The sequence below is a fragment of the Oncorhynchus mykiss genome, chromosome 13 (assembly GCF_057628025.1).
Source record: "Oncorhynchus mykiss isolate SJ-2025 chromosome 13, ASM5762802v1, whole genome shotgun sequence".
Lineage (NCBI taxonomy): Eukaryota > Metazoa > Chordata > Actinopteri > Salmoniformes > Salmonidae > Oncorhynchus > Oncorhynchus mykiss.
Window position 1 is genome coordinate 39,017,076 of NC_143034.1, and position 24,871 is coordinate 39,041,946.

The window sequence follows — 24,871 nt, forward strand, 5'->3', positions numbered from 1 at the left end:
CGTCCAGAATCTCCTCCCAAGTCCAGAAGTCCTTTGATTGCTGCTGCTGTTCGTTACAATGCTGCTTGGTCCATTGTTGGTGGGTTATTCTGTCACGATCGTCGTATGGAGTAGACCAAAGCGCAGCGTGGTTAGAATACATTCTTCTTTATTAATGAAGAACACGAAGAACAAAAACAATAAAATCGAATAAGATGAACGTGACCGCTATATAAACAATGTGCTAACGTGCAACATAACATAGACAATAACCCACAAAATACCCAAAGAAGATGCCTAAATATGGTTCCCAATCAGAGACAACGATAAACACCTGCCTCTAATTGAGAACCAATCTAGGCAACCATAGACCAACATAAACACCTAGATGAAAACAACCCCATAAATCTACAAAAAACCCTAGATAGTAAAAACACCCTAGCATAAGACAAAAACACACATATCACCCATGTCACACCCTGACCTAACCAAAACAAAAAATACTAAGGTCAGGGCGTGACACTTGTATTTGGCAAGTTCCTCCCATTCTTCTCTGCAGATCTTCTCAAGCTGTGTCAGGTTGGATGGGGAGCGTTACTGCATAACTATTTTTAGGTCTCTCCAGAGATGTTTGATCGGGTTCAAGTCCGGGCTCTGGCTGGGCCACTCATGGACATTCTGCATTGTCTTGGCTGTGTGCTTAGGGTTGTTGTCCTGTTGGAAGGTGAACCTTCGCCCCAATCTGAAGTCCTGAGTGCTCTGGAGCAGGTTTTCATCAAGGATCTCCCTGTAATTTGCTCCGTTCATCTTTCCCTTGACCCTGACTTGTCTCCCAGTCCCTGCCGCTGAAAAACATCCCCACAGCATGATGTAGCCACAACCATACTTCACCACAGGGATGGTGCCAGGTTTCCTCCAGATGTGATGCTTGGCATTCAGGCCAAAGAGTAACATTTTGGTTTCATCAGACCAGAGAATCTTGTTTCTTATGGTCTGAGAGTCCTTTAGTTGCCTTTTGGGAAACTCTAAGTGGGCTGTCATGTGCCTTTTACTGAGGAGTTGCTTCCATCTGACCACTCTACCATAAAGGCCTGATTGGTGGAGTGCTGCAGAGATGGTTGTCCGTCTGGAAGGTTCTTCCATCTCCACAGAGGAACTCTGGAGCTCGGTCAGAGTGACCATCGGGTTCTTGGTCACCTCCCTGACCAAGGCCCTTCTCCCCCTATTGCTCAGTTTGGCTGGACGGCCAGCTCTAGGAAGAGTCTTGGTGGTTCCAAACTTCTTCCATTTAAGAATGATGGAGGCCATTGTGTTCTTGGTGACCTTCAAGGCTGCAGACATTTTTTTGGTACCCTTCCCCAGATCTGTACATCGACACAATCCTACCTTGGAGCTCTACAGACAATTCCTTCGGCCACATGGCTTAGTTTTTGCTCTGACATGCACTGTCAACTGTGGGACCTTGCATAGACAAGTGTGTGCCTTTCCAAATCACGTCTAATCAATTGAATTTACCACAGGTGGACTCCAATCAAGTTGTAGAAACATGTCAAGGATGATCAATGGAAACAGGATGCACCTGAGCTCAATTTCGAGACTCATAGCAAAGGGTCTGAATAGTTATGTAAATAAGGTATTTCTGTTAGTTTTTTATACAGTTGCAAAAATGTTTTAAAAAACTGTTTTCGCTTTGTAATTATGGGATATTGTGTGTAGATTGAGGGAAAAATGTATTTTATTCATTTTAGAAAATCCTGTAACGTAACAAAATGTGGACAAAGTCAAGGGGTCTGAATACTTCGGAATACTTTCCGAAGGCACTGTACGTGGTGTTGGATGTTGTCTGGCTTGTGGCCACCCTCATCCTTGAAACCCCCTTTATAACCAACCATACAGCGGCTGGTCTGGCAACTCTCTCAACGCAAATCAAATCAAATGTTATTTGCCACATGCTTTGTAAACAACAAGTGTAACTAACAGTGAAATGCTTACTTACGGGCCCTTCCCAACAATGAAGATAGAAATAATAGAAAAGTATTAACACATTAATAAAAGTACTAATAAATACTCAATGAGTAATGATAACTTGGCTATATACACTGGGTACCAGCATGACTTCAAGGCTGCGCTGCTGAACTTTGGCTGCTCAGCACTGCACTGCAACCAGCCAGGGACCGGGCAGCGCAGCTCCATATTACCTCTCTTGCCCTGTCTGTCTTCATTAAAGTTTAATGTTGCGACTCCAGTGGGGGTGGGGAGCAGGAGAGAAGGGGATGGAGGTGGGAGAGTTGAAACGCAGGTGCTTTATCTCCGCAACTCTGTGATCTCGACATCGTTTTCAGAGGGAGAGCTTGAAAGCAGCATTTCGCCCCCTTGGAAAAGGAGAGTTCTGAAGGCTGGCGGCGGTAGCTCCCGACATGCCCTACTTAGCTGGCACATCACAATGCGGGCTGTTATTTCTCCCAACCCTTTCTGACATCAGAGAGACTGGCGGAGAGGCGTTCCTTAATATTCCTTGGCTTTTGCGAGTCAATGTTTTATGTAATCCGGCGCTGGAATTAATGCTGATCCCGACAGTTCATTTTTTTTTTTGGTTTTTCAAAGTATATGCAAATGAGGCCTGTGCCCTAGCCTATTAATGCTTCTCCAAAGCTAACATCAGGTGGAAGACAAAATGTTGTTTTTTCTGCCCCATTTACATTGTTTTTAGTGTTGTTAACCATGGTAAATGTTATGCAGATATCGGCACACTTATTGAAACAGGTTGTCTGAGGATTACATTTTTTTATTTCACCTTTATTTAACCAGGTAGGCCAGTTGAGAACAAGTTCTCATTTACAACTGCGACCTGGCCAAAAAAAGCAAAGTTGTGCCACAAAACAACAACACAGAGTTACACATAAACAAACGGACAGTCAATAACACAATAGAACAATCTATGTACAGTGTGTGCAAATGCAGAAGAGTAGGGAGGTAAGGCAATAAATAGGCCATAGAGGTGAAATAATTACAATTTAGCATTAACACTGGAGTGATAGATGTGCAGAAGATGAATGTGCAAGTAGAGACTGGGGTGCAAAAGAGCAAGAGGATACATAACAATATGGGGATGAGGTAGTTGGGTGTGCTATTTACAGATTAGCTGTGTACAGGTACAGTGATCGGTAAGCTGCTCAGACAGCTGATGCTTAGAGAGGGAGATATAAGACTCCAGCTTCAGTGATTTTTGCAATTCGTTTCAGTCATTGGGAGCAGAGAACTGGAAGGATAGGCGACCAAAGGAAGTGTTGGCTTTGGGGATCACCAGTGAAATATACCTGCTGGAGTGTGTGCTACGGGTGGGTGTTGCTATCATGACCAGTGAGCTGAGATAAGGCAGGGTTTTACCTAGCAAATACTTATAGATGAGCTGTAGCCAGTGGGTTTGGCGACAAATATGTAGTGAGGGCCAGCCAACGAGAGCATACAGGTCCCAGTGGTGGGTAATATATGGGGCTTTGGTGACAACTGATGGCACTGTGATAGACTGCATCCAGTTTGCTGGAGTAGAGTGTTGGAGGCTATTTTGTAAATGTCATCGAAGTCAAGGATCGGTGGGATAGTCAGTTTTACGAGGTTATGTTTGGCACCATAAGTGAAGGAGGCTTTGTTGCGAAATAGGAAGCCGATTCTGGATTTCATTTTGGATTGGAGAGTTTACAGTCTAACCAGACACCTAGGTATTTGTAATTGTCCACATATTCTAAGTCAGAACTGTCCAGAGTAGTGATGCTAGTCGGACAGGCGGGTGCAGGCATTAATCGGTTGGAGAGCATGCATTTAGTTTTACTAGCATTTAAAAACAGTTGGAGGCCACGGAAGGAGTGTTGTATGGCATCGAAGCTCGTTTGGAGGTTTGTTAACACAGTATCCAAAGAAGGGCCAGATGTATACAGAATGGTGTCGGCTGCATAGAGGTGGATCAGAGAGTGCTGTGCAGCAAGAGTGTCACGTTCTGACCTTTATTTCCTTTGTTTTGTATTTATTTAGTATGGTCAGGGCGTGAGTTGGGTGGGTCATGTTTGTTTTTCTATGTTTTGGGGCATTTCTATGTTTCGGCCTAGTATGGTTCTCAATCAGAGGCAGGTGTCATTAGTTGTCTCTGATTGAGAATCATACTTAGGTAGCCTGGGTTGCACTGTTTGTTTGTGGGTGATTGTCTATGTTAGTTGCGTGTGTCAACACAGTCCTTATGATAGCTTCACGGTCTTTATTTGTTTATTGTTTTGTATCCAGTGTTCAGTTCTTTCTTTAATTAAACATTCAACATGAACACATACCACGCCGCATTTTGGTCCTCTGATCCTTCTCGCCTCTCCTCTTCAGATGAAGAGGAGGAAGATCGTGACAAAGAGCAACATCATTGATAAATTCAGAGAAAAGAGTTGGAGAATTGAATCCTGTGGCACCCCCATAGAGACTGCCAGAGGTCCGGAAAACAGGCCCTCCAATTTGACACACTGAACTCTATCTGAGAAGTAGTTGGTGAACCAGGCGAGACAGTCATTTGAGAAACCAAGGCTATTGAGTCTGCCGATAAGAATGTGGTGATTGACAGAGTCGAAAGCCTTGGCCAGGTCAATGAAGGCGGCTGCACAGTACTGTATTTTATCGATGCCGGTTATAGTATAGTTTAGGATCTTGAGCGTGGCTGAGGTGCACCCATGACCAGCTCGGAAACCAGATTGCATAGTGGAGAAGGTACAATGGAATGGTCAGTGATCTGTTTGTTAACTTGGCTTTTGAAGATTTTAGAAAGGCAGGCCTGGATGGATATAGGTCTATAACAGTTTGGGTCTAGAGTGTCTCCCCCTTTGAAGAGGGGGGTGACCGCGGCAGCTTTCCAATCTTTGGGGATCTCAGACGATACGAAAGAGAGGTTGGAACAGGCTAGTAAATGGGGGTCCAACAATTTCGGCAGATAATTTTAGAAAGAGAGGGTCCAGATTGTCTAGCCCAGCTGATTTGTAGGGATCCAGATTTTGCAGCTTTTTCAGATCATCAGCTGTCTGGATTTGGGTGAGGGAGAAGCAGATAAGGCTTGGGCAAGTTTCTGCAGGTGGTGCTGAGTTGTTGGCCGGGGTAGGGGTAGCCACGTGGAAAGCATAGCCAGCCGTAGAGAAATGCTTATTGAAATTCACAATCATGGTGAATTTATCGGTGGTGACAGTGTTTCCTAGCCTCAGTACAGTGGGCAGCTGGGAGGAGGTGCTCTTATTCTCCATGGACTTTACAGTGTCCCAAAACTTTTTGGAATTAGTGCTACTGGATGCAAAGTTCTGTTTGAAAAAGCTAGCCTTAGCTTTCCTAACTGACTGAGAATATTAGTTCCTGACTTCCCTGGAAAGTTGCATTTCGCGGGGGCTATTCGATGCTAATGCAGAACGCCACAGGATGTTTTTGTGCTGGTCAAATGCAGTCAAGTCTGGGTTGAACCCATACAGTATCTGTTCTTAGTTCTGCATTTTTTTGAATGGGGCATGCTCGAATCAGGATGTGCTCGAAGCAGAGATACATTTACAACTAATTTACATTTTGAGGAGGCTTTATTTATATATAGTAGCTGTTGGCATTTTGTCAATACGACTTAGCATTTTACAATGCAAGAACACCAAACAGAGAAGATGAGGGGATTACAGTTCATATGTTGTTATTGCTGCTGATTTATTTATACATTTGCATTATCTTCTTTTATTTCCTGTTTGGGGAAAGTATTGCATTCATATTGTAATTGTAGAAAGAGATAAATAATTACAGAAATAATTCGATATGAGGGTATATTGGCACCCGGCTAAATCCTGCCCGAATGATGAACCAGCCGGTTCTCGAGATTCCTCATCCAGGTGTGACTTTGGTAGTAGTGGCAACATGCCGTAATGTAACCCACTGTGAGATTGTTTGGCCGAGCCCTTCCCTTCACTATCATCATCACTCCCAAACGTGTTTATGTATTTTTTTTAAAAATTATTATTATTTTTTTTACATGACAGAGATAGTGAAGAGAGACAGGAAAGTGTGGGTGCGGTGCAAACTAAATTCAAATGCCGACACCTGCATGTCATATCTTAACTTGACCAGTTTCTCACAGCAGGAATGTATGTACTCACTATTGTGTCTGCTAAATGACAAAAATGTAAATGTAAGAAAATATTCCTGCAGTAACAGGAAATGTGAATGTTCACGTGGATTATAATTCATGGACATTCTGGTTGATACATTTTTCATTTTAAAGTGTAAATTACTAACTTTAAAAGCCTTTTTAAATCTCTAATACACAACAAGTTTGCATTTCCTGCAGGGCAGGAAAATGATCTGCAACAACAGAGTGATCAAATGAACCTGTACATCAAGTAAACCTGTACATGTGCTCTGAAGACGGCAGCAACAATTACAGCTAGACCAATCCAAGCCACTGTCTTCACTGTTTCTGTCAGCCTCAAAACAATGGACCAACATCATCAAAGTCTGACAATTAATAATCAAGTAAATGCTTAGCATTTATTGGCGCTTTCAGCTTGAAGTGCAATCGGGCTACATAATGGCATGTCTGACTTTGGCCTAAACTGAGTAAGAGACGGACACACCTCACTGGCCCTTCTGAAACATTTGGAACATTAGTTTATTTTGAATAGCTGCGTTTCAAATGGCTGTTTCAGTATGGTTCCAACCAGGGTTCGAAGCAGGGTCTCTCGTGTGTCACAAGACTGCTAGCTCGTGAGCTAAAGCCAAGGCTAGTCATTAGCTCGGGAAGTTAACACAAATCCTCAGGCCTCTGGCAAGATTAGTCATCACGTGAGCATGGTTTCACCTCATTACACCTTCACTCATCTGGTAGTAAAGGTCCTCTTCACCTTTTCCTGTATGTTTTAGACAGCGTCTGATGAGAATAATAATCGTTTTGTTATCTCTTCGTGTGATTAGGGTGATTATGCGTTTGAGTGATTAAAAACACTCATCTGATATGTAAAAATATGAGAATTAATATTCCACCACATCTGTTGACAAGTTTGGCCCTTTTTTACATTGGCATAATTATAGAACATTTGCATTTCAGACAGAACTGCAAGCCAATGATGTTACCCAAATTAAAATCGGACGCTAGTTTTTTCTTCTGCGATAATTAGAAGTGAAAGGCACATTCCACTGAGGCATATGACTAGTGTGTGGGCGTGTGTGTGTGTCTGTGTGTGTGTGGTGTTAGGGTGTATGTGAAGCATGTTCTCTCTAATGCTATGTAGTTTATTAACCTCACATTCAAAAGGTATGCTGATCAGTGGGGACATTATTTAACTTCAAGGTTGAAGGTGAAATTCTCAAAGGAGCAATGGGATGTATTCACTCTGAATACATTGAAAGCAAAGAGAGGAAAAGCAATATGGTGGTAGCTACACTGATGTTTGAATTAAATTCATAGAAAAGTGTCATATTCAAACAGCAGTGTTGGGATTTTTTCAATCAATGCAACTGGAATCTTTACACAAAAAAAATCAAGATCTCAGATCTTGGATCACATCCCCCCCCCCCACCCATATAATCTTATCATGATCTAAAAGGCAAAACTGATCCTATGTTAGCACTCCCAGACCCTCTCCGAGGAGGTCTCAGGGGGAATTGGATATGCAGAATAACTTACACCTGTACAGGTTACCCACTTGTACATACAGTGAAACAAGACTATATACAGTATAAGCACGGCCAAATTATTATTATTATTATTATTATTATTATTATTATTATTATCATACAGGCACTGGTCCGTCAGATAGGACCTATGAACAGTTATCATGTTTTTCAAGCAATTTTCTGTCAAAGGTCGATGATCAATTTCATGGTGAATATGGTGATTGTGACAGGCCCTCACAGATAACGACCTTGAATGATTTAAAAAAAATACACACATTGATTGCAATGCACCGTGCGCGCCGCAGTCTATTTAAAGCCTAGTTTTTGCACGTGCCAAAACCCCACATTTTCATTGTGCGGACAACATCCCAGAAAGAATCCAAAAGCCTGCAGCCTTGTGAAATTAGGCTTCCCCTTTGAAGTGAAAATAAAAAGCTTCGACGAGCACAACGTTAAAACAACAAATAAAAAGCGATGAGGGGAAAGAAGTCTGTGAAGATCATCAAAGCGGTTGAAAATTCCTGCCCAATGTCAATGTGTAATTTTAAAAGTAGGGCATAGAATCCAATCATATCCATATTAATAACCTCTGTGGCTGCATGGGTGAGAAGGAAAGGAGAGAGAAGGTGTACATCCCCAATGGCACCCTATTCTCTGCACTACTTTTGACCAAGGCCCATAGACAGAAAAGGCACCGGCAGCTGGATGAGGGGCATAGTTTATGCCTTCCTCTTGTCGTTTGATGATGGTAACCACCCATGCTCTTTTCTTTTATATATTTTATTTTACCAGGTTAGTCTCAATATAATTCAAAATCTATTTTACAAGAGAGACCTGGCCGAAATAGTAGCACACACAGTTTCAGACACTTTTACAACATAAAACACAAAGCACTACAGTTTAAAAACATACATTTACACATTGAGCAGCAAGATGGTTTGGGGAGGTGTGGAGCAACTAGGTTCAAATGTATCTCTGGTCAAATGGGAGCTGTCTCAGTTTGGCCTTATTAATAAAAACGTACCAATGACTTAGTCTCCGAAGAGCTAAGGAAGGCCAGCCCACTCTCATACAGTGATGAGTTCTAATTTATTGGATGGCGCTCTACCTTCGAGTGGGCGAAAGTCCAGCAATGACAACCTAACCCCTGGGGTTAGGTTATCATTGCACTAATGCTAGTTAGCATTGTTGTGTGTATGTATAGGTGCGTGTGTGTCTATTACATTGCAGGGTTGTGTGCTGTCCCAATTGCCCTTCAGGTGATTGTTTGAGAGAATAGCCATCTATTTAATGAAGAAGGATACAAATAATAGCCTCCAGCATTAACTCAAAGGACGTTAAGCATAGGGATCACACTATAGCCCTTTCTTGAGTTGTGTTTGTGTCTGCTGTGGCCTTATCCTGATGACGCTAACACTGTTTGAACATGGTTGATTACCGTGGTTGCGGAGGGGAGTCGACATTGGCCAATGCAGTGCAGTATTTTTCTGACAGCCGGCTTCGAAGGCGTCCCTAAGTGATGTATTGTGCATGATATTGCTTGCTATGCCCACACTCTGCAGTTCTGGGTTGAGGAGTTGAAAGAGATTTGTGTGTGTGTGTGTGTGTGTGTGTGTGTGTGTGTGTGTGTGTGTGTGTGTGTGTGTGTGTGTGTGTGTGTGTGTGTGTGTGTGTGTGTGTGTGTGTGTGTGTGTGTGTGTGTGTGTGTGTGTGTGTGTGTGTGTGTGTGTGTGTGTGTGTGCACGTGTGAGAGGCACACACAAACGCCAAAATATCTACTTACATTTTTGGGGGAAGTGTCTTTAATTGAACCAAACGGAACAATGGTCTTTTCTCATATGAAAGACTTGAAGCAGACCTCTGTTCTGTTTGTATATTGTTCTGTTTGTACATCCTCAGTTTGTATATTTCATGAAGGAGTTTTAATGGAAAGATATTGGGATTCTGGAAGTCACATTGCCAGAGGCACTTACCAGAGTGCCTGAAACACTAGTGGAATTCATAAGTGTCTGCGTTCTCCCTTTACCTGAAAAAACACAGATAGGAACCGGGAAAGAACACAAGCTTCAAAATGTCTTCTTGTCTCATCTTCTGGCCTCTGGAATTCTGCCTGAAATACTTATTTGTCCAAAGCAGGAAAGATGGTTGGGTTCAATATCCTGTGCATGGTGCAGACCTGGGCTCAAATACTATTTGAAATCCTTTGAAATACGTAATCTGTGCCTGATTGACCTTGCCTGGTTTAATGGACCAAAACATTATAATAATAGTCCCAAAACGGCAAACCACGCCCGGTAAACCACATCCAAACAGACTAGAGCAAACACTTGAGGTATTTGAGTAGACATAATAACATTGGAACCCAGGTCTGATGGTGTGTGCTAGGCTCTCTTTATCTGCCTCGTCTTGCCTTGTCTATCAAATAAAATAACATTTTTTAAATTGTATTTGTCACTAACCAACAATGCAGTTCAAGAAATAGAGTTAAGAAAATATTTACAAAATAAACTTTTTAAAAAGTAACACAATAAAATTACATAACAACAATGAGAATATATACAGAGTTTACTGGTACTGAGTCAATGTGAGGGGGTACAGGTTAGTCGAGTTGACCATTTTTTGGGCCTTCCTCTGACACACCTAGTATATAGGTCCTGGATGGCAGGAAGCTTGGCCCCAGTGAAGTAGTGGGCCATACGCACTACCCTCTGTAGCGCCTTACGGTCGGATGCCCAGCAGTTTCCATACCAGGCAGTGATGCACCGGTCAGGATGCTCTCGATGGTGCAGCTGAACTTATGTGACACGGTGGCATCAGAGAAGAAGGAGGCTGAGGAGGTTTGTTGCACGACAGGTGGCTAGGAAGCTAAATAAAATATTTAACCGGGATTGTTTTAACAGAAAAGGGGCTCTTCTGAACCCAACTTGCGAGCAGAATAATTAAATATGACGGGGGTGTTTAATATGTCCGCTGAACCGCATGCTTGATTGGAGAATGATCCAGAACCATTTTTTAATTTTATTTTATGAAAGTGTGTCAAACTTTTGGCATACGGAGACTTCATGGCGTAATTTTCTAGTTGTAAACTGGTTTTCTGGTTGAGGAGACCTCACATAACCATATTGCAACCAATTACTACTACAACTACTACAGATTATAAGAACTACTACAACGTAATGGTATCTACGTTTAGGAACCAATTCATGTTATGTCTTTGTTATATCTGTATATGACTCTCTATATCATCTTCAAATTCAGTTTCAAATGTGGTTATGCAGTCTCTACTACCCGCCTGCCAGGTTTGCTCAATAAAACAATGTCAATTGTTCATGACCAAAATATACCAATTCAAATGTGGTTTCTTGCAGTAGAAGAGGAGCCTTGTTTTCATATCATCCCCAGAAAAGTAATTGCTTTTGACAAAATAAAGCCAAAGATACTTCACACTACTTGTACCTCCTGATTTTCTTCCATTCTATCTGACAGCCAAAAGGGAATCTTCATCTAACATTTCTATTTACACTCTACACTAAGGTTGTATCTCAAATGGCACCCTATTCCCTATATAACACACTACTTTTGACTAGAGCCCTATGAGCCCTGGTCAACAGTAGTGCAATATATAGGGAATAGGGTGCCACTTGGGACGCAGAAGCTGAGACAATAATCAGAATGCTTCAATTAATGACGACTCTCGAAAAACGGCACTAAAACAAATGTTCCCCCGTCAGATTGTTTGTTCCGTGGAACCCTGGCTGTTGGCGAGATAAATTATGCATTACCTCTGCCTTGTTAGCCCCGTTTGTGCAGAGTTTGACCTGGCAAATGTTTACCGCTCTCGTTTAGCGGTAGCAGACAAGGCCAGGTTTAATGAGAACATTCTGGAAGAGAAGGAAGGAGAAAAAATAAATGAGAGAAGAGGAACTCGGGTTTAGTTATTGGCCCTCGATCAGCAAAACCAAAACGCCTGTTAGTTGCAAGTCAACGGGGGCCTAGAAACTAAGTACCAAGCCAGGGATGATCAGTATGTATGTTAAAATGGAAATTATACATCAACATCCGTCCTTGATCGCAAATGTCACTGAAAGGGATATGTCACTGCTTGTCACCCCCTTATCCCTCATTCCTACAAAAAAAAAGCTGAGATCCTGTTGCTATGGAGATGGAGAAAGGGGCAAGGGAGGGGAGCGGGGGATGGTACTTAATGCCCTTTGCCGCGGTCGTGCCGCGAGTATGAGATACCTGTTCAACTGTCATGTCCACTCTGTTCTATCTGATAGTGGTGGTGGTGTGTGTGCACGAGGGGTATGAGGGCAACACTCAGGGGTCCTAACCCTAAAAAAGGCAAGAAGATGTTCTTCGCTCAGCAGAAACATGGTCGTCTCGCCTGGCACGGACAATAAAACCCCGACCCCCTACTAGCGTCATGTGAAACAAACTGCCACAATGATTAATGCCACAGGCTTTACGGTTGTCAGGATGTTTCACTGATGACCTACAGCTGGTATCTCCCTCCGCTCTACTCTGCTGCTCTGGTCCCAAAGACTAATTCTAACTTTATTGTTCCCTGTGGGGAACTGCTTTGAGACAGTTAATGCCTTATAAAAGGCTGTGTTCCAACTTCCAACTCAACCCTTTGGTCTGAGTAGATTCGGTTGGTAACGCCCAACCTGGCCCGGATGGTGACTGACTCAGCAGAAAACCACATCCAGCCAGTGACACGAGAGGTCGTGCTTCAGCAGGTGAGCACAGAGTCGGAGCGAAGAAGTAACGCTGTACGGTTTTCGATGCATTTGGGCTGGTGGGCTGTGCAGTTAGAGAAAGTATTGGATATTTGTGGCTCGAAGTTGATAATCTGTTGGTTTCTAGATTGGTTCCTCTCTAATGAAGTACTCTACAGTTGATTTTATGGTGTAGACACACACTCTCTCACATATACAAAAATACACACACACTCTTTCTCTCTCTCGCACACACACACACACACACGCACACGCACACACGCACACACACACACACACATACACGCACACGCACACACACACAAACAGTATGTCAACCCCTGTATCTGGCCTACAGTTACAAAACACTGTTAAACATGTGTCTTTTCTCTGACAGAGCCCTGTTCGCCCTAAGTTGCTCTTTGAGTGTCTGCATCATTCTAAATATAACATGTATGAGTGGAGAAGAGATATGTGACCCTGACACCTGATGTTAAAGGGTACACTTTGCTTAGAAGGCTTCTGGAGAGGTTAGTTGTTTTTGGGGACGGTTAGTCAAATGATTCTGTATTGAACCCTTTTGAGAAAGTTCTGTAACACCTAAAAAAGACTAATCAAAAGTGTGCGTGTGTGAGGATTGTATGTGTATTGTAAAAAGTGGTTCTTGAGATGTACTTTGTGGCAGGCAATGGTTTTATCTACACTAGAATGGTTTTGAAGTGTACTTTAAAATGTACTTTAAAGAACCTTCATGAGAGTTATCCCAAAAAGTTTGCTCAAACTTCGACTAACCAAAGTGTGTGTGCGTGTGTGTGTTTAGTGTTGGCAGATGGTTGTCTCCCAGGTTTTGTACTGTGTTGTGAGATGAGGTAAATTGGCCTCACAAAGCCTTCAATTCAGTTGCCGGAAACAAGGTCGCCGTCTGCATCGAGCAAAAAAAGCTCTCGTGCTTTTTCTCATGCTAAGGTGTTAGTGGCAAAGCTTTGGAAGGTTGACATTTTGTTCTTTCGTTGTTGTTTTTACCATTTTGAGTGAGATGATTTTCCAACATCAACTACCAGCATTGTTTAAACAAAACAAAAAAGGACTCCTGAATTAGCGGATCTCTCAGAAGACACAAAGTTACTATTTCAACATCACAGGGAGTAAAGCATGTACCCCCTAGCTTCAGAAAAAAATGTAATAAAATAAACAAGACACTTTCCAAGAATATCACTCAATGGTATTGGCAGGGCATTGTTCTGCAGAATGTAAGCCAGAGGGACATGGCTTTGCATAGCAGTAGAGGTGGATCAGCCTTTGATGTAGCTACGTTTCAGACTAAACTGCAAACAGAGCTGCGTAGATGTGTATCCGGTCCGTTGCCGGCGAGGCCCTCTGCCGCAGCATGCTTCTGGATGCTGTTTCACACCTGCAGCAGCAGTAGCTTGTGACTGTGGTTGAGTCGGAATCAGTGGGAATTGTCATTATCAGCTACTGTGGGAGAGGAGTGAGACATTCACATGTGGACAAATACAATTTATGTATATCTTTGGAAACGCAATCATCTGATCCAGCGGTCTTATCCAATGTGTGTGTGTGTGTGTGTGTGTGTGTGTGTGTGTGTGTGTGTGTGTGTGTGTGTGTGTGTGTGTGTATTAACCTTTTGTGACATTGCATTTATCGCCTCGGCTGGCTGCAGTGGGGTATTTGCTGGATTAATGGGATGAATCGTTGCACCGAGACCCCCTTTCTTGTGGACAGAACTTTTGCTCACGTTTCCTCAGTGCTATTTTTAAAGGAGGGAAGAAGCAGACTGAAAATTTAATTTGGTGAAAATAGCTTTGGGTGTGGGACTGACAAAAGGGGCCACGGTCTGTCGAGGTGTGAGAGAGAGAGAGTGCGAGAGAGAGAATGAGAGAGAGAGAGAGAGTGAGAGAGAGAGGAAATACAGACAGGAAGGAGGAAGAAATAAAGAAAGAAAGAAAAAAAATGAACAAGGAAATAAAGAAATGGAAGAAGGAAAGATACAGAGAGATGCTTTCAACTTTGAAGACACCCTTGAAAGTTTGGGTAGTTAAAGTAGTGGTAGGTATGCCTGACTGTGTTCAAGTGCAGGCATCAAAAGAAGACAGCTCAGATATTTTCCAAATAGCAACTGCTCGAGAGCCAAAAGGTGGCTTTGAAATAGTTTCTATGCTTAATTTTACCACAGCGAAAAGCACACCACTTATTCTATTTGTTCCTTTACCACTGTGACAGGCGACAGTTTTGCATGTTTTTTTTCCCCACTCTCCAATATCCTGAGCATTAAAACAGATCACCAGGATATGAATATATCAATGTCTTTTTGTTGAGCTACATGTTGAATTGAAGTTCTTCTTCAGACAAACACTGTCCGTGGATTGCGGTTGTCATTTCTAGGGCTTCTTTGAGTTATTTCCAGGGATGTTTGTCTGTGTCCTGTTTCTCTACACTTGCACTCACAAACTCCCGTCATGGATTTAAAAGCTAATGATCGGTGTAAGCATTGGCTGTAGGGAATTTCCATCCTTGTTAAATCCATGGAAGAAAGTGTGCAAATACATACTTCGGAAGAAGTGACTGTCGGCGAGGATTCAATTTGTCACTGTGTCTGAAGTAGAGCGGTGTGGGGCTCGGCATTGTCCCAGAGCGCATGGAGGACTAGACAGGAGGAATTCATCGCGACGGACAGCTCCCGTAATCAACCGTCCTGGGCTTCTGGAAGAGCTAGCGTGGAACGAAGAAGAGGGCCAAGCAATTGGTTGCCTCGGACGTGCTGTGGTCCTTGTCGATGCGGTTTCTCCAAGCCGGGCTATGGTGGATACAAGGCAGCCCAAGTTGTTTTAAGAAAACGAGAGACTGGATGTCAGACAATCTGTTTTGTTGTAGAGCAGACGCTTTGCAGTCTGATTACAATTACTGTTAGCTTGTTTTCTTATGTACTATAGCTCCAGTCTCATCAGGGTGACTTGTTTCTTAATTCAGACAAATTATATCCATTTGGAAGATTATACGAATGGATGCTATAACCTGTTCACTGCAGCTGCTGTTTTTTTGGTTCATTGTGATTATGAAAAAATCTAATTACTTAAAATCGGGCTGAGGTCATTCATTCATTTTGAAGGGGTTTTATTGTAATTTCATATTGGTCTCCACAATTGTACACCTCTCGTTTCCTAGCGGCCTTTAGTGGATAATTACTTTTAATTTGTTTTGTTTTTTTATGTGCTTTGCATCATTGTTTGTAATCCTTTTCCCAATTTAATTGGAGACTAAGAAAAGCTTTTTGAATGTGCAGCGTTCAATTCGAGGATTAATTGTGTCATTTTTAGGTATTGGCTTTTGCTGCATTTTCATGGTTCATCTGTGCAGCATATAAACAAAACTTTTATTTTATATTTCAACATACATATTTGAATGCCTGAATAGCCAGTCCAACATGAATGTATCAGTGAGCGTTCAAATATGTTTTCCCTCTACTTTCATGAATTTTCAAACAGAGCGTTCAAAGATGTTGCGCAACAGTTTACAAAGTGATTTGAATGCTCTGCAAGTTGCTATTTCAGAAGTCCTTCCCCCTAAAGTTTTTCATCATTAGCATATTTTCTTCACTTTGAAACAAGCGTGAAGGGTGTGTGAATTGTGAAGCCACTGTATGAATTAACAGCCTGTGCTGCGATTTAACAACATCCAGCTGCAAGACAAGGGGCCACAGTCTGAAGGCTTGCAGTAGAGTTGGGTATAAATTATGTTTACATTTAGATTGTGTGACAGATCATGATATACTGTACAGTGCATTCAGAAAGTATTCAGATCCCTTATTCAGATCCCTCTTTTCCTTCTTCTAATCGGTATATGTCTTTGCTTTTCGCTCTTTCACCTCTGCTGGACAACGACCCCTCTGAAAATCAGTAGTTCTACTAAGAGGGCCTCAAGTTGTTCACCTAAAATGAATGAATGAAGTACAGTGCATTCGTCTGTCAGGTTGGATGGGGAGTGTCGCTGCACAGCTATTTTCAGGTCCCTCCAGAGATGTTCGATTGGGTACAAGTCAGGGCTCTGGCTGGGCCACTCAAGGACATTCAGAGACTTGTCCCGAAGCCACTCCGGCATGGTCTTGGCTGTATGCTTATGGTCGTTGTCCTGTTGGAAGGTGAACCCTGTGTTCTTAGGGTCGTTGTTCTGAGCGCTCTGGAGTAGGTTTTCATTAAGGATCTCTCTGTATTTGCTCCGTTCATCTTTCCCTCGATCCTGACTATTCTCCCAGTCTCTGTCGCTGAAAAACATCCCTACAGCATGATGGATGGTGCCAGGTTTCCTCCAAATGTGACGCTTGGCATTCAGGACAAAGACTTATCAGACCAGAAATCTTGTTTCTCATGGTCCTTTATGTGCCTTTTGGGAAACTCTAAGTGGGCTTTCATGTGCCTTTTACTGTGGAGTGACTTCTGTTTGGCCACCCTACTATAAAGGACTGATTGGTGGAGTGCTACAGAGATGGTTGTCCTTCTGGAAGGTTCTCCCATCTCCACAGAGGAACTCTGGAGCTCGGTCAGAGTGACCATCGGGTTCTTGGTCACTTTCCTGACCAAGACCCTTCTCTCCCGATTGCTCAGTTTGGCCAGGCGACCAGCTCTAGGAAGAGTCTTGGCGGTTCCAAACTTCTTCCATCTAAGAATGATGGAGGCCACTGTGTTCTTGGGGACCTTCAATGCTGCTTCACAAGATCTGTCCCTCGACACAATCCTGTCTCGGAGCTCTACGGACAATTCCTTTGACCTCATGGCTTAGTTATTGCTCTGACATGCATTGTCAACTGTGGCCCCTTTTAGAGACAGGTGTGTGCCTTTGTAGAAACATCTCAAGGATGATCAATGGAAACAAGATGCAACCAGTTTTCAATTTGTCATTATGGACTATTGTAGATTGATGACATTTTTTTATTCAATCCCTTTTAGAATAAGGCTGTAAAGTAACAAAATGTGGAAAAAGTCAAGGGGTCTGAATACTTCCCGAAGGCGCTGTATTTGCTTGCCGGTCTGTAAGTGGCTCTCGTGTCAAAGAATCTGAAGAGGCGGAATTTCCTTAGGCCTCAAGAATGAGTTTTTTTTTTAAAAGATGATTGAAGTCTTTCAAACCAAACCAAATTGCCACAAAACACAAACAAATTCACTATAAACATTCAGAAAAGAGGGTTAAGGGATTGACAAGAGAACATGTTGCGATTTCACTCTGTGTGCACCCCAAAGCATGTCAAAGGTGCTCAGTGCCAATGCTGACGATGACTTTGATGTTTGGTTACATTTACATTATGTTAAACCTTCTTGGCTGTGAAAGCGGCCTTCTTATGGTATCCATGTGGTATACCTCATTTGACCTTTCAACCCAATTTGACCGGTGTCCCCCCTTCTCTCCTCCAGGACAATGGGGAGGATGCCCACAGGATCGCCCCCTCTCCGGTGGTCCACGTGCGGGGGCTCTGTGAGTCAGTGGTGGAGGGGGACCTGGTGGAGGCCCTGGAGAAGTTTGGCAACATCTGGTAGGTGATGTTTCTTCTTGTCTGTCCTGCTTTGAGGGACAATCCTTTGCCTGATTTCCATTACATGGATGCATGTGCGTATGATTATTTAAAATGTACTACAGAACGGTAGTCCATTACATAACTGTATTCATAGTTCAGAGTGGCACTTATTGTAACTGAATTTTCACTTACCAGGAAGAGCCAACTACTAAATGACTAAACATGTCAGTTAGTATTCTAATACTATTCTGCGTCTGAGCAGCTCACTGATTGAATGCATCAACAGAATGTATTGAGATGCATCTTTTTTCCCCTGTGTGCAGTCTGATTGTTTTTCTCCAACAAAGCCAGTAGGATTGTGACTCTTTGTCCTCTTAGAATACAACTCCCCTTTTCTGGATTTTTATCTCCCATTAGCCATTTCTTCAGTGTTGGAAATCCATTTTTGATGCATTTAAATGCAATAACAATCTCTCGGGTTATCATATTTCTCGTAGAACAAGGACCATTAAAGGGCTTGGAAAACGTTGTTTGACATTTAGGACCTGTATTTTTAGCTCATGTCTGTCCTCTAAATTGCCTGCTTTTATCATCAGACCACACGTTTACCCAAGGGTATAACTGCTCCGGGGACAAACATATGATTCTCTTATTGCCTGGGGAAGCCTCATTTGGGGCACTCACACAACAGGGAATACACAGCAGAGGCTTATTTGCAGGGCCCCTTCACGTTCACTTAGAGAATAAAAAAAAAAAAGATTTGAAGTTGAGGTGAATTTCGGTGAAATTTGGAAAAAGACAATGACCCCGTAGACACACTCAAGTTGCACAACTGAAATACAATGCATTTCGACACAACGCTTGTGACACAAGGGAGAGTTTTTCTGCGAAAAGTATTGATGCACACATTTTCTGGAGACACCGCACAATGGTTGTGTAGACTTTTTTTATGTAGACAAACTCTCCATTATATCACAAACACAGCAGTTGTATCACAACCATTGTGTCAAATGTGTACGGGGCCAATATGCCTGTGATTATTGTAAATATCTCCCTGCCACCATCCATCCCAGTGTCACTTGATATTTCTGTAACCTGGGGAGTATTATGGGATGTGGATTTGATTGCAAGGACTTGACTTGTGCGCTGGTAGAGTATGTTCCCCAGTGATGTAGTCGGAATTGAAATTGGGCGACGGTGTTTTTAGGTTGGTGCAATATCGATATACTGTATGTCCCTCCGAGTACGCCATAGACAGACATATTGGGACACGGTGAACGTGAGCTGTCAGCTCCACTCAAACAGTGGCCTCAAGGACAGCATTCACATTAGAATGATGGGGAGGCTTTATTGTGCAATGCTATTTATGAAGGTGGAGTGTGCTCTGTCTGCAATTTAAGTAGTGCATTATCATGCAGTTATAATATAGGGATGACCACCTGATAATATCTTAGAATCCCAATCATCCAAAACCAGCCATTCTTAGTAGATAATGTAAGATACTAGCTAGATGAATAGTTGTTGACTGTAAAATAAAGCATAACCAGGGGGACATTTTATTTTAACTTATGTTGAACTCTTTCTAGTTCAACAAAAATAGAATGCGTGGCCCTACCAATCAAAAAGGCAGTAACTGCTCATAGCGTTAAACTGAGAAAAATGGCTTTTATTTACCTTGGTTTTGTCACGCCCTGACCTTAGAGAGCCTTTTTATTTCTCTATTTGGTTAGGTCGGGGTGTGATTTGAGTGGGCATTCTAGTTTTTCTATTTCTTTGTTGGCCGGGTATGGTTCCCAATCAGAGGCAGCTGTCTATCGTTGTCTCTGATTGGGGATCATACTTAGGCAGCCTTTTTTCCACCTTTAGTTTGTGGGATCTTGTTTGTATGTAGTTGCTTTCTGCACTGCATGTAGCTTTACGCTCATTTTTGTATTTTGCTGTTTTTTCGGTGTAATTTAAATAAAAGTAAAATGTACGCCTACCACGCTGCACCTTGGTCCAATCCATCTCTAAACGATCGTGACAGGTTTCACAGTAACTTTATGCAGTTACTGCTAACATGACCCCCATTATCTCCAAAACACAATACAATAGAGGCAGGATACTTGTCCACATGATTAAGCATGTATTTTATGTAGCAAAAATGACATTAACTAATTTTTGACCAAATGAGCAGTTACTGCCTTTTTGCTTGGTAGGGCAGAATATCAGCACCTCAAGAGAGGTGAGAACTTAAAAAGAGTTTGGTTTCTATCTGGCGTCTCCACAAATGTTGAGTTACAAAGCAATTACCTCAGTGTGGCATCTACTTTTATTTTATCATCACTGCATGTCTGTATAAGAAAAACATTGAGATATCTAACTAGGGAATTGAGGAGCTAAAATTGAATATGGGCCACTGAGTGAAACACTGGCTAGGTGTTCAGTGTATGAATGTTTCCCGTGGCAGGATGTAGATGATTCCTGAATGCTGATTCGGATCGATACGATTGTTGCCAAAGGAGAGCTGTGTTAAGAGGTGTATTGGACGTAGGACTTGTTGCTTACTAATTCTAAAGTTGAGGATGATAGTATGGTTATGGATTGTACATCAATGGAAAAATGTGTCTTCCTTATAGGGAGTTTTTTCCTTTTGCTTGCTTTTGGGGGGCTAGGCCAGGTAAAAGCATTTTGTGACAAAGGTTGTTGTAACATTCCCCCCCCCCCCCCAATTGATTGATTGAGAAGTAAAAAAATGGATTGTTGCTTGACACTCATCAAATGTCTGTAACATGACTGAAACAAGGTTTGTTGATTGATTTATTGATTGACTGAATTGATTAGATCATTAAAAGTATCAGGCTGCTCCAGCCGGAGCCAACATTACATACATGATGGAGAATAAAAACACATTAAAGCCATGAAGTTTATTTCCATTGAGGTCCTCTTTGGCAGCAAGATGACAGGTAGTTTCCAGGTAGTTTACACGATCACTGTTTTCGACAGATAGTGCATGACAGTCTGATTTGTTTGTCGAGTGTTGCACAGCATCCAATAAAAAGGGAAACCTTTTCTCTGTCATGAGACAAAAATGACGAAACTCACACAACAATCGTGTGCCTTATAACCACATTTCATGCTAAGTAGCTATCAACATTTCCTACATTTTGTCAGTCACCAGAGATCAGCCTCGATATTGCGGTGGGTTACTAATTGTGTCTTTGTCACTGGGTCTTCATTTGACAGCTACGTCATGATGATGCCGTTCAAGCGTCAGGCGCTGGTGGAGTTTGAAGCCATGGAGAGTGCCGACCAGTGCGTGACATGCGGGGTCAACGAAGCGGTCTACATTGCCGGCCAGCAGGCCTTCTTCAACTACTCCACCAGTAAGAGAATCACGCGGCCAACTAACGCCGATGACCCCAGTAGTGGCAACAAAGTCCTGCTCCTCTCCATTCAGAACCCCCTCTATCCCATCACCACTGTAAGTTCATGAACTGCCAGTTCAGTGCAATGGTTGAGTTTACAATGTTGACAATATTTGTGTTCAGTATGGTTTAGTTGACGATTGTTTAGTTTACAATGGTTTAGCGTTCAATAGTTTAACTTACGTTAGTCAACCCACTGGGCACAAGCTGGTTAAATCAATGTTGTTTCAATGTAATTTGTCAACATATTGTGATGTGGAATATATGTGAAAAAAAACATTGGATTTGAAAACAGTCATGAACTGTCATCAACTGTCGTTTTGAGGGGTTACATTTGAACCACAGGATTATGTCATCATGGTAACCAATTTTCAACGTAGACAAACCTTGTATAAATATGTTGAATTTTTACCTTTCAACAACGTCATATCTTCAACGTAATATCCACAATCAGAAAAAACAATAGGCTGGGCAGCTGCTCCTACTGGACAGTTGATCTATCTACAGCTATTCCTTCTGTCCCATCCAGGTTTTTAACCAAACCCAGGTTAGCATAAATATTTGTCACTGACTATTACCATAATATAATAATATACAGTGCCTTGCGAAAGTATTCGGCCCCCTTGAACTTTGCGACCTTTTGCCACATTTCAGGCTTCAAACATAAAGATATAAAACTGTATTTTTTTTGTGAAGAATCAACAACAAGTGGGACACAATCATGAAGTGGAACGACATTTATTGGATATTTCAAAATATGGCGTGCAAAATTATTCAGCCCCCTTAAGTTAATACTTTGTAGCGCCACCATTTGCTGCGATTACTATAAGTCACTTGGGGTATGTCTCTATCAGTATTGCACATCGAGAGACTGAAATTTTTTCCCATTCCTCTTTGCAAAACAGCTCGAGCTCAGTGAGGTTGGATGGAGAGCATTTGTGAACAGCAGTTTTCAGTTCTTTCCACAGATTCTCGATTGGATTCAGGTCTGGACTTTGACTTGGCCATTCTAACACCTGGATATGTTTATTTTTGAACCATTCCATTGTAGATTTTGCTTTATGTTTTGGATCATTGTCTTGTTGGAAGACAAATCTCCGTCCCAGTCTCAGGTCTTTTGCAGACTCCATCAGGTTTTCTTCCATAATGGTCCTGTATTTGGCTCCATCCATCTTCCCATCAATTTTAACCATCTTCCCTGTCCCTGCTGAAGAAAAGCAGGCCCAAACCATGATGCTGCCACCACCATGTTTGACAGTGGGGATGTTGTGTTCAGGGTGATGAGCTGTGTTGCTTTTACGCCAAACATAACGTTTTGCATTGTTGCCAAAAAGTTCAATTTTGGTTTCATCTGACCAGAGCACCTTCTTCCACATGTTTGGTGTGTCTCCCAGGTGGCCTGTGGCAACAACACTTTTTATGGATATCTTTAAGAAATGGCTTTCTTCTTGCCACTCTTCCATAAAGGCCAGATTTGTGCAATATACGACTGATTGTTGTCCTATGGACAGAGTCTCCCACCTCAGCTGTAGATCTCTGCAGTTCATCCAGAGTGATCATGGGCCTCTTGGCTGCATCTCTGATCAGTCTTCTCCTTGTATGAGCTGAAAGTTTAGAGGGACGGCCAGGTCTTGGTAGATTTGCAGTAGTCTGATACTCCTTCCATTTCAATATTATCGCTTGCTTAGTGCTCCTTGGGATGTTTAAAGCTTGGGAAATCTTTTTGTATCCAAATCCGGCTTTAAACTTCTTCACAACAGTATCTCGGACCTGCCTGGTGTGTTCCTTGTTCTTCATGATACTCTCTGCGCTTTTAACGGACCTCTGAGACTATCACAGTGCAGGTGCATTTATACGGAGACTTGATTACACACAGTTGGATTGTATTTATCATCATTAGTCATTTAGGTCAACATTGGATCATTCAGAGATCCTCACTGAACTTGTGGAGAGAGTTTGCTGCACTGAAAGTAAAGGGGCTGAATAATTTTGCACGCCCAATTTTTCAGTTTTTGATTTGTTAAAAAAGTTTGAAATATCCAATAAATGTCGTTCCACTTCATGATTGTGTCCCACTTGTTGTTGATTCTTCACAAAAAAATACAGTTTTATATCTTTATGTTTGAAGCCTGAAATGTGGCAAAAGGTCGCAAAGTTCAAGGGGGCCGAATACTTTCGCAAGGCACTGTATATACCTTTTAGCAGATGCTTTGATTCAAAGCGACGTACAGTCAAGCCTGCATAAATTTTACATGTGGGTGGCCCAGGGAATCAAACCTACAATCCTGCCGTTTCAAGCGCCATGCACTACCAACTGAGCCATACAGGACCATTTCATTGGCGCCGCATGTCACGGCCTGTCGGCACTCTCCATGGCGTCGAACGCCATCATCATGACATAGCTGTCAAAGGAAGAACCAGTGACAAAGGCACAAATTAGTAACCCACCGCAACATCGAGGCTGATCTCTGGTGACAGACCACATTTAGAAAATGTAGATAGCTACTTAGCATGAAATGTGTTTATGGGTTCAGAGATTACATCTATAGAATACGGCACACGATTGTCATGCAAGTTTAGAGATTCTGTCTTTACCAAGGTGCTATCGTGAGAGTGATTGTTGAAATCTCACTGTTGCCATCGAACTCTTTCCAAAGGGTAGGTTCACAGAGCAAATTAAATGTAACCATACTTTATCAATCATTCTGTATATCATCAATGATGCTATTTAGCCCAGGATTCAACAAAAAATAAACAATACAATACACATAGGCATAGGGTTTCAAGCTTTTGTTGATTTGAAATGGAGTCTACGAGTGTTACGCCTTGGCCTTAGTTATCCTTTGTTTTCTTTATTATTTTGGTTAAGTCAGGGTGTGACATGGGGGATTTATATGTTTTGTCTTGTCTAGGGGTTTTGTATGTTTATGGGGCTGTCTCCTTTCTAGGTAGTTTTGTATGTTTATGGGGCTGTTTCCGTTCTAGGTAAATTGTATGTCTATGGTTGCCTAGATTGGTTCTCAATTAGAGGCAGCTGTCTATCATTGTCTCTGATTGGGAACCATATTTAGGCAGCCATATTCTTTGGTTATTTTGTGGGTGATTGTTTCCTGTGTCTTGTCTAGGGGTTTTGTATGTTTATGGGGCTGTTTCCTTTCTAGGTAGTTTTTCATGTTTATGGGGCTGTGGCCGTTCTAGGTAAATTCTATGTCTATGGTTGCCTAGATTGGTTCTCAATTAGAGGCAGCTGTCTATCGTTGTCTCTGATTGGGAACCATATTTAGGCAGCCATATTCTTTGGCCATTTTGTGGGTGGTTGTTTCCTGTGTCAGTGTTTGTGACACACGGGATTGTTTCGGTTAGTTCACATTTATTGTTTTTTTGTATTTGTGTTCATGTTGAGTTTTTTGTATTAAAAACCATGGACACCTACCACGCTGCGTATTGGTCCGATCCTTGTTTCACCTCTTCAGAGGAAGAGGAGGAAATCTGCCGTGACAACGAGTTAATACTAGATATGTTTGATTCACAACTCCATCTCAACCAAAAATAAAAGTTGAAGCATAGGATTAAATCAA

The 24,871-nt window shown here is 42.2% G+C and overlaps 1 protein-coding gene across 1 annotated transcript in view; it reads left to right on the top strand.

Annotated features, from left to right (window-relative positions):
- Window positions 1-24,871, top strand: part of LOC110486081 (heterogeneous nuclear ribonucleoprotein L-like) — a 63,538-nt gene that overhangs the window by 12,193 nt on the left and 26,474 nt on the right. The window contains exons 2-3 of the mRNA XM_021557422.3: window positions 17,786-17,904; window positions 21,112-21,349. Of these exons, the coding sequence (XP_021413097.1) occupies window positions 17,786-17,904; window positions 21,112-21,349 (357 nt within the window). The remainder of the gene's footprint in view (window positions 1-17,785; window positions 17,905-21,111; window positions 21,350-24,871) is intronic.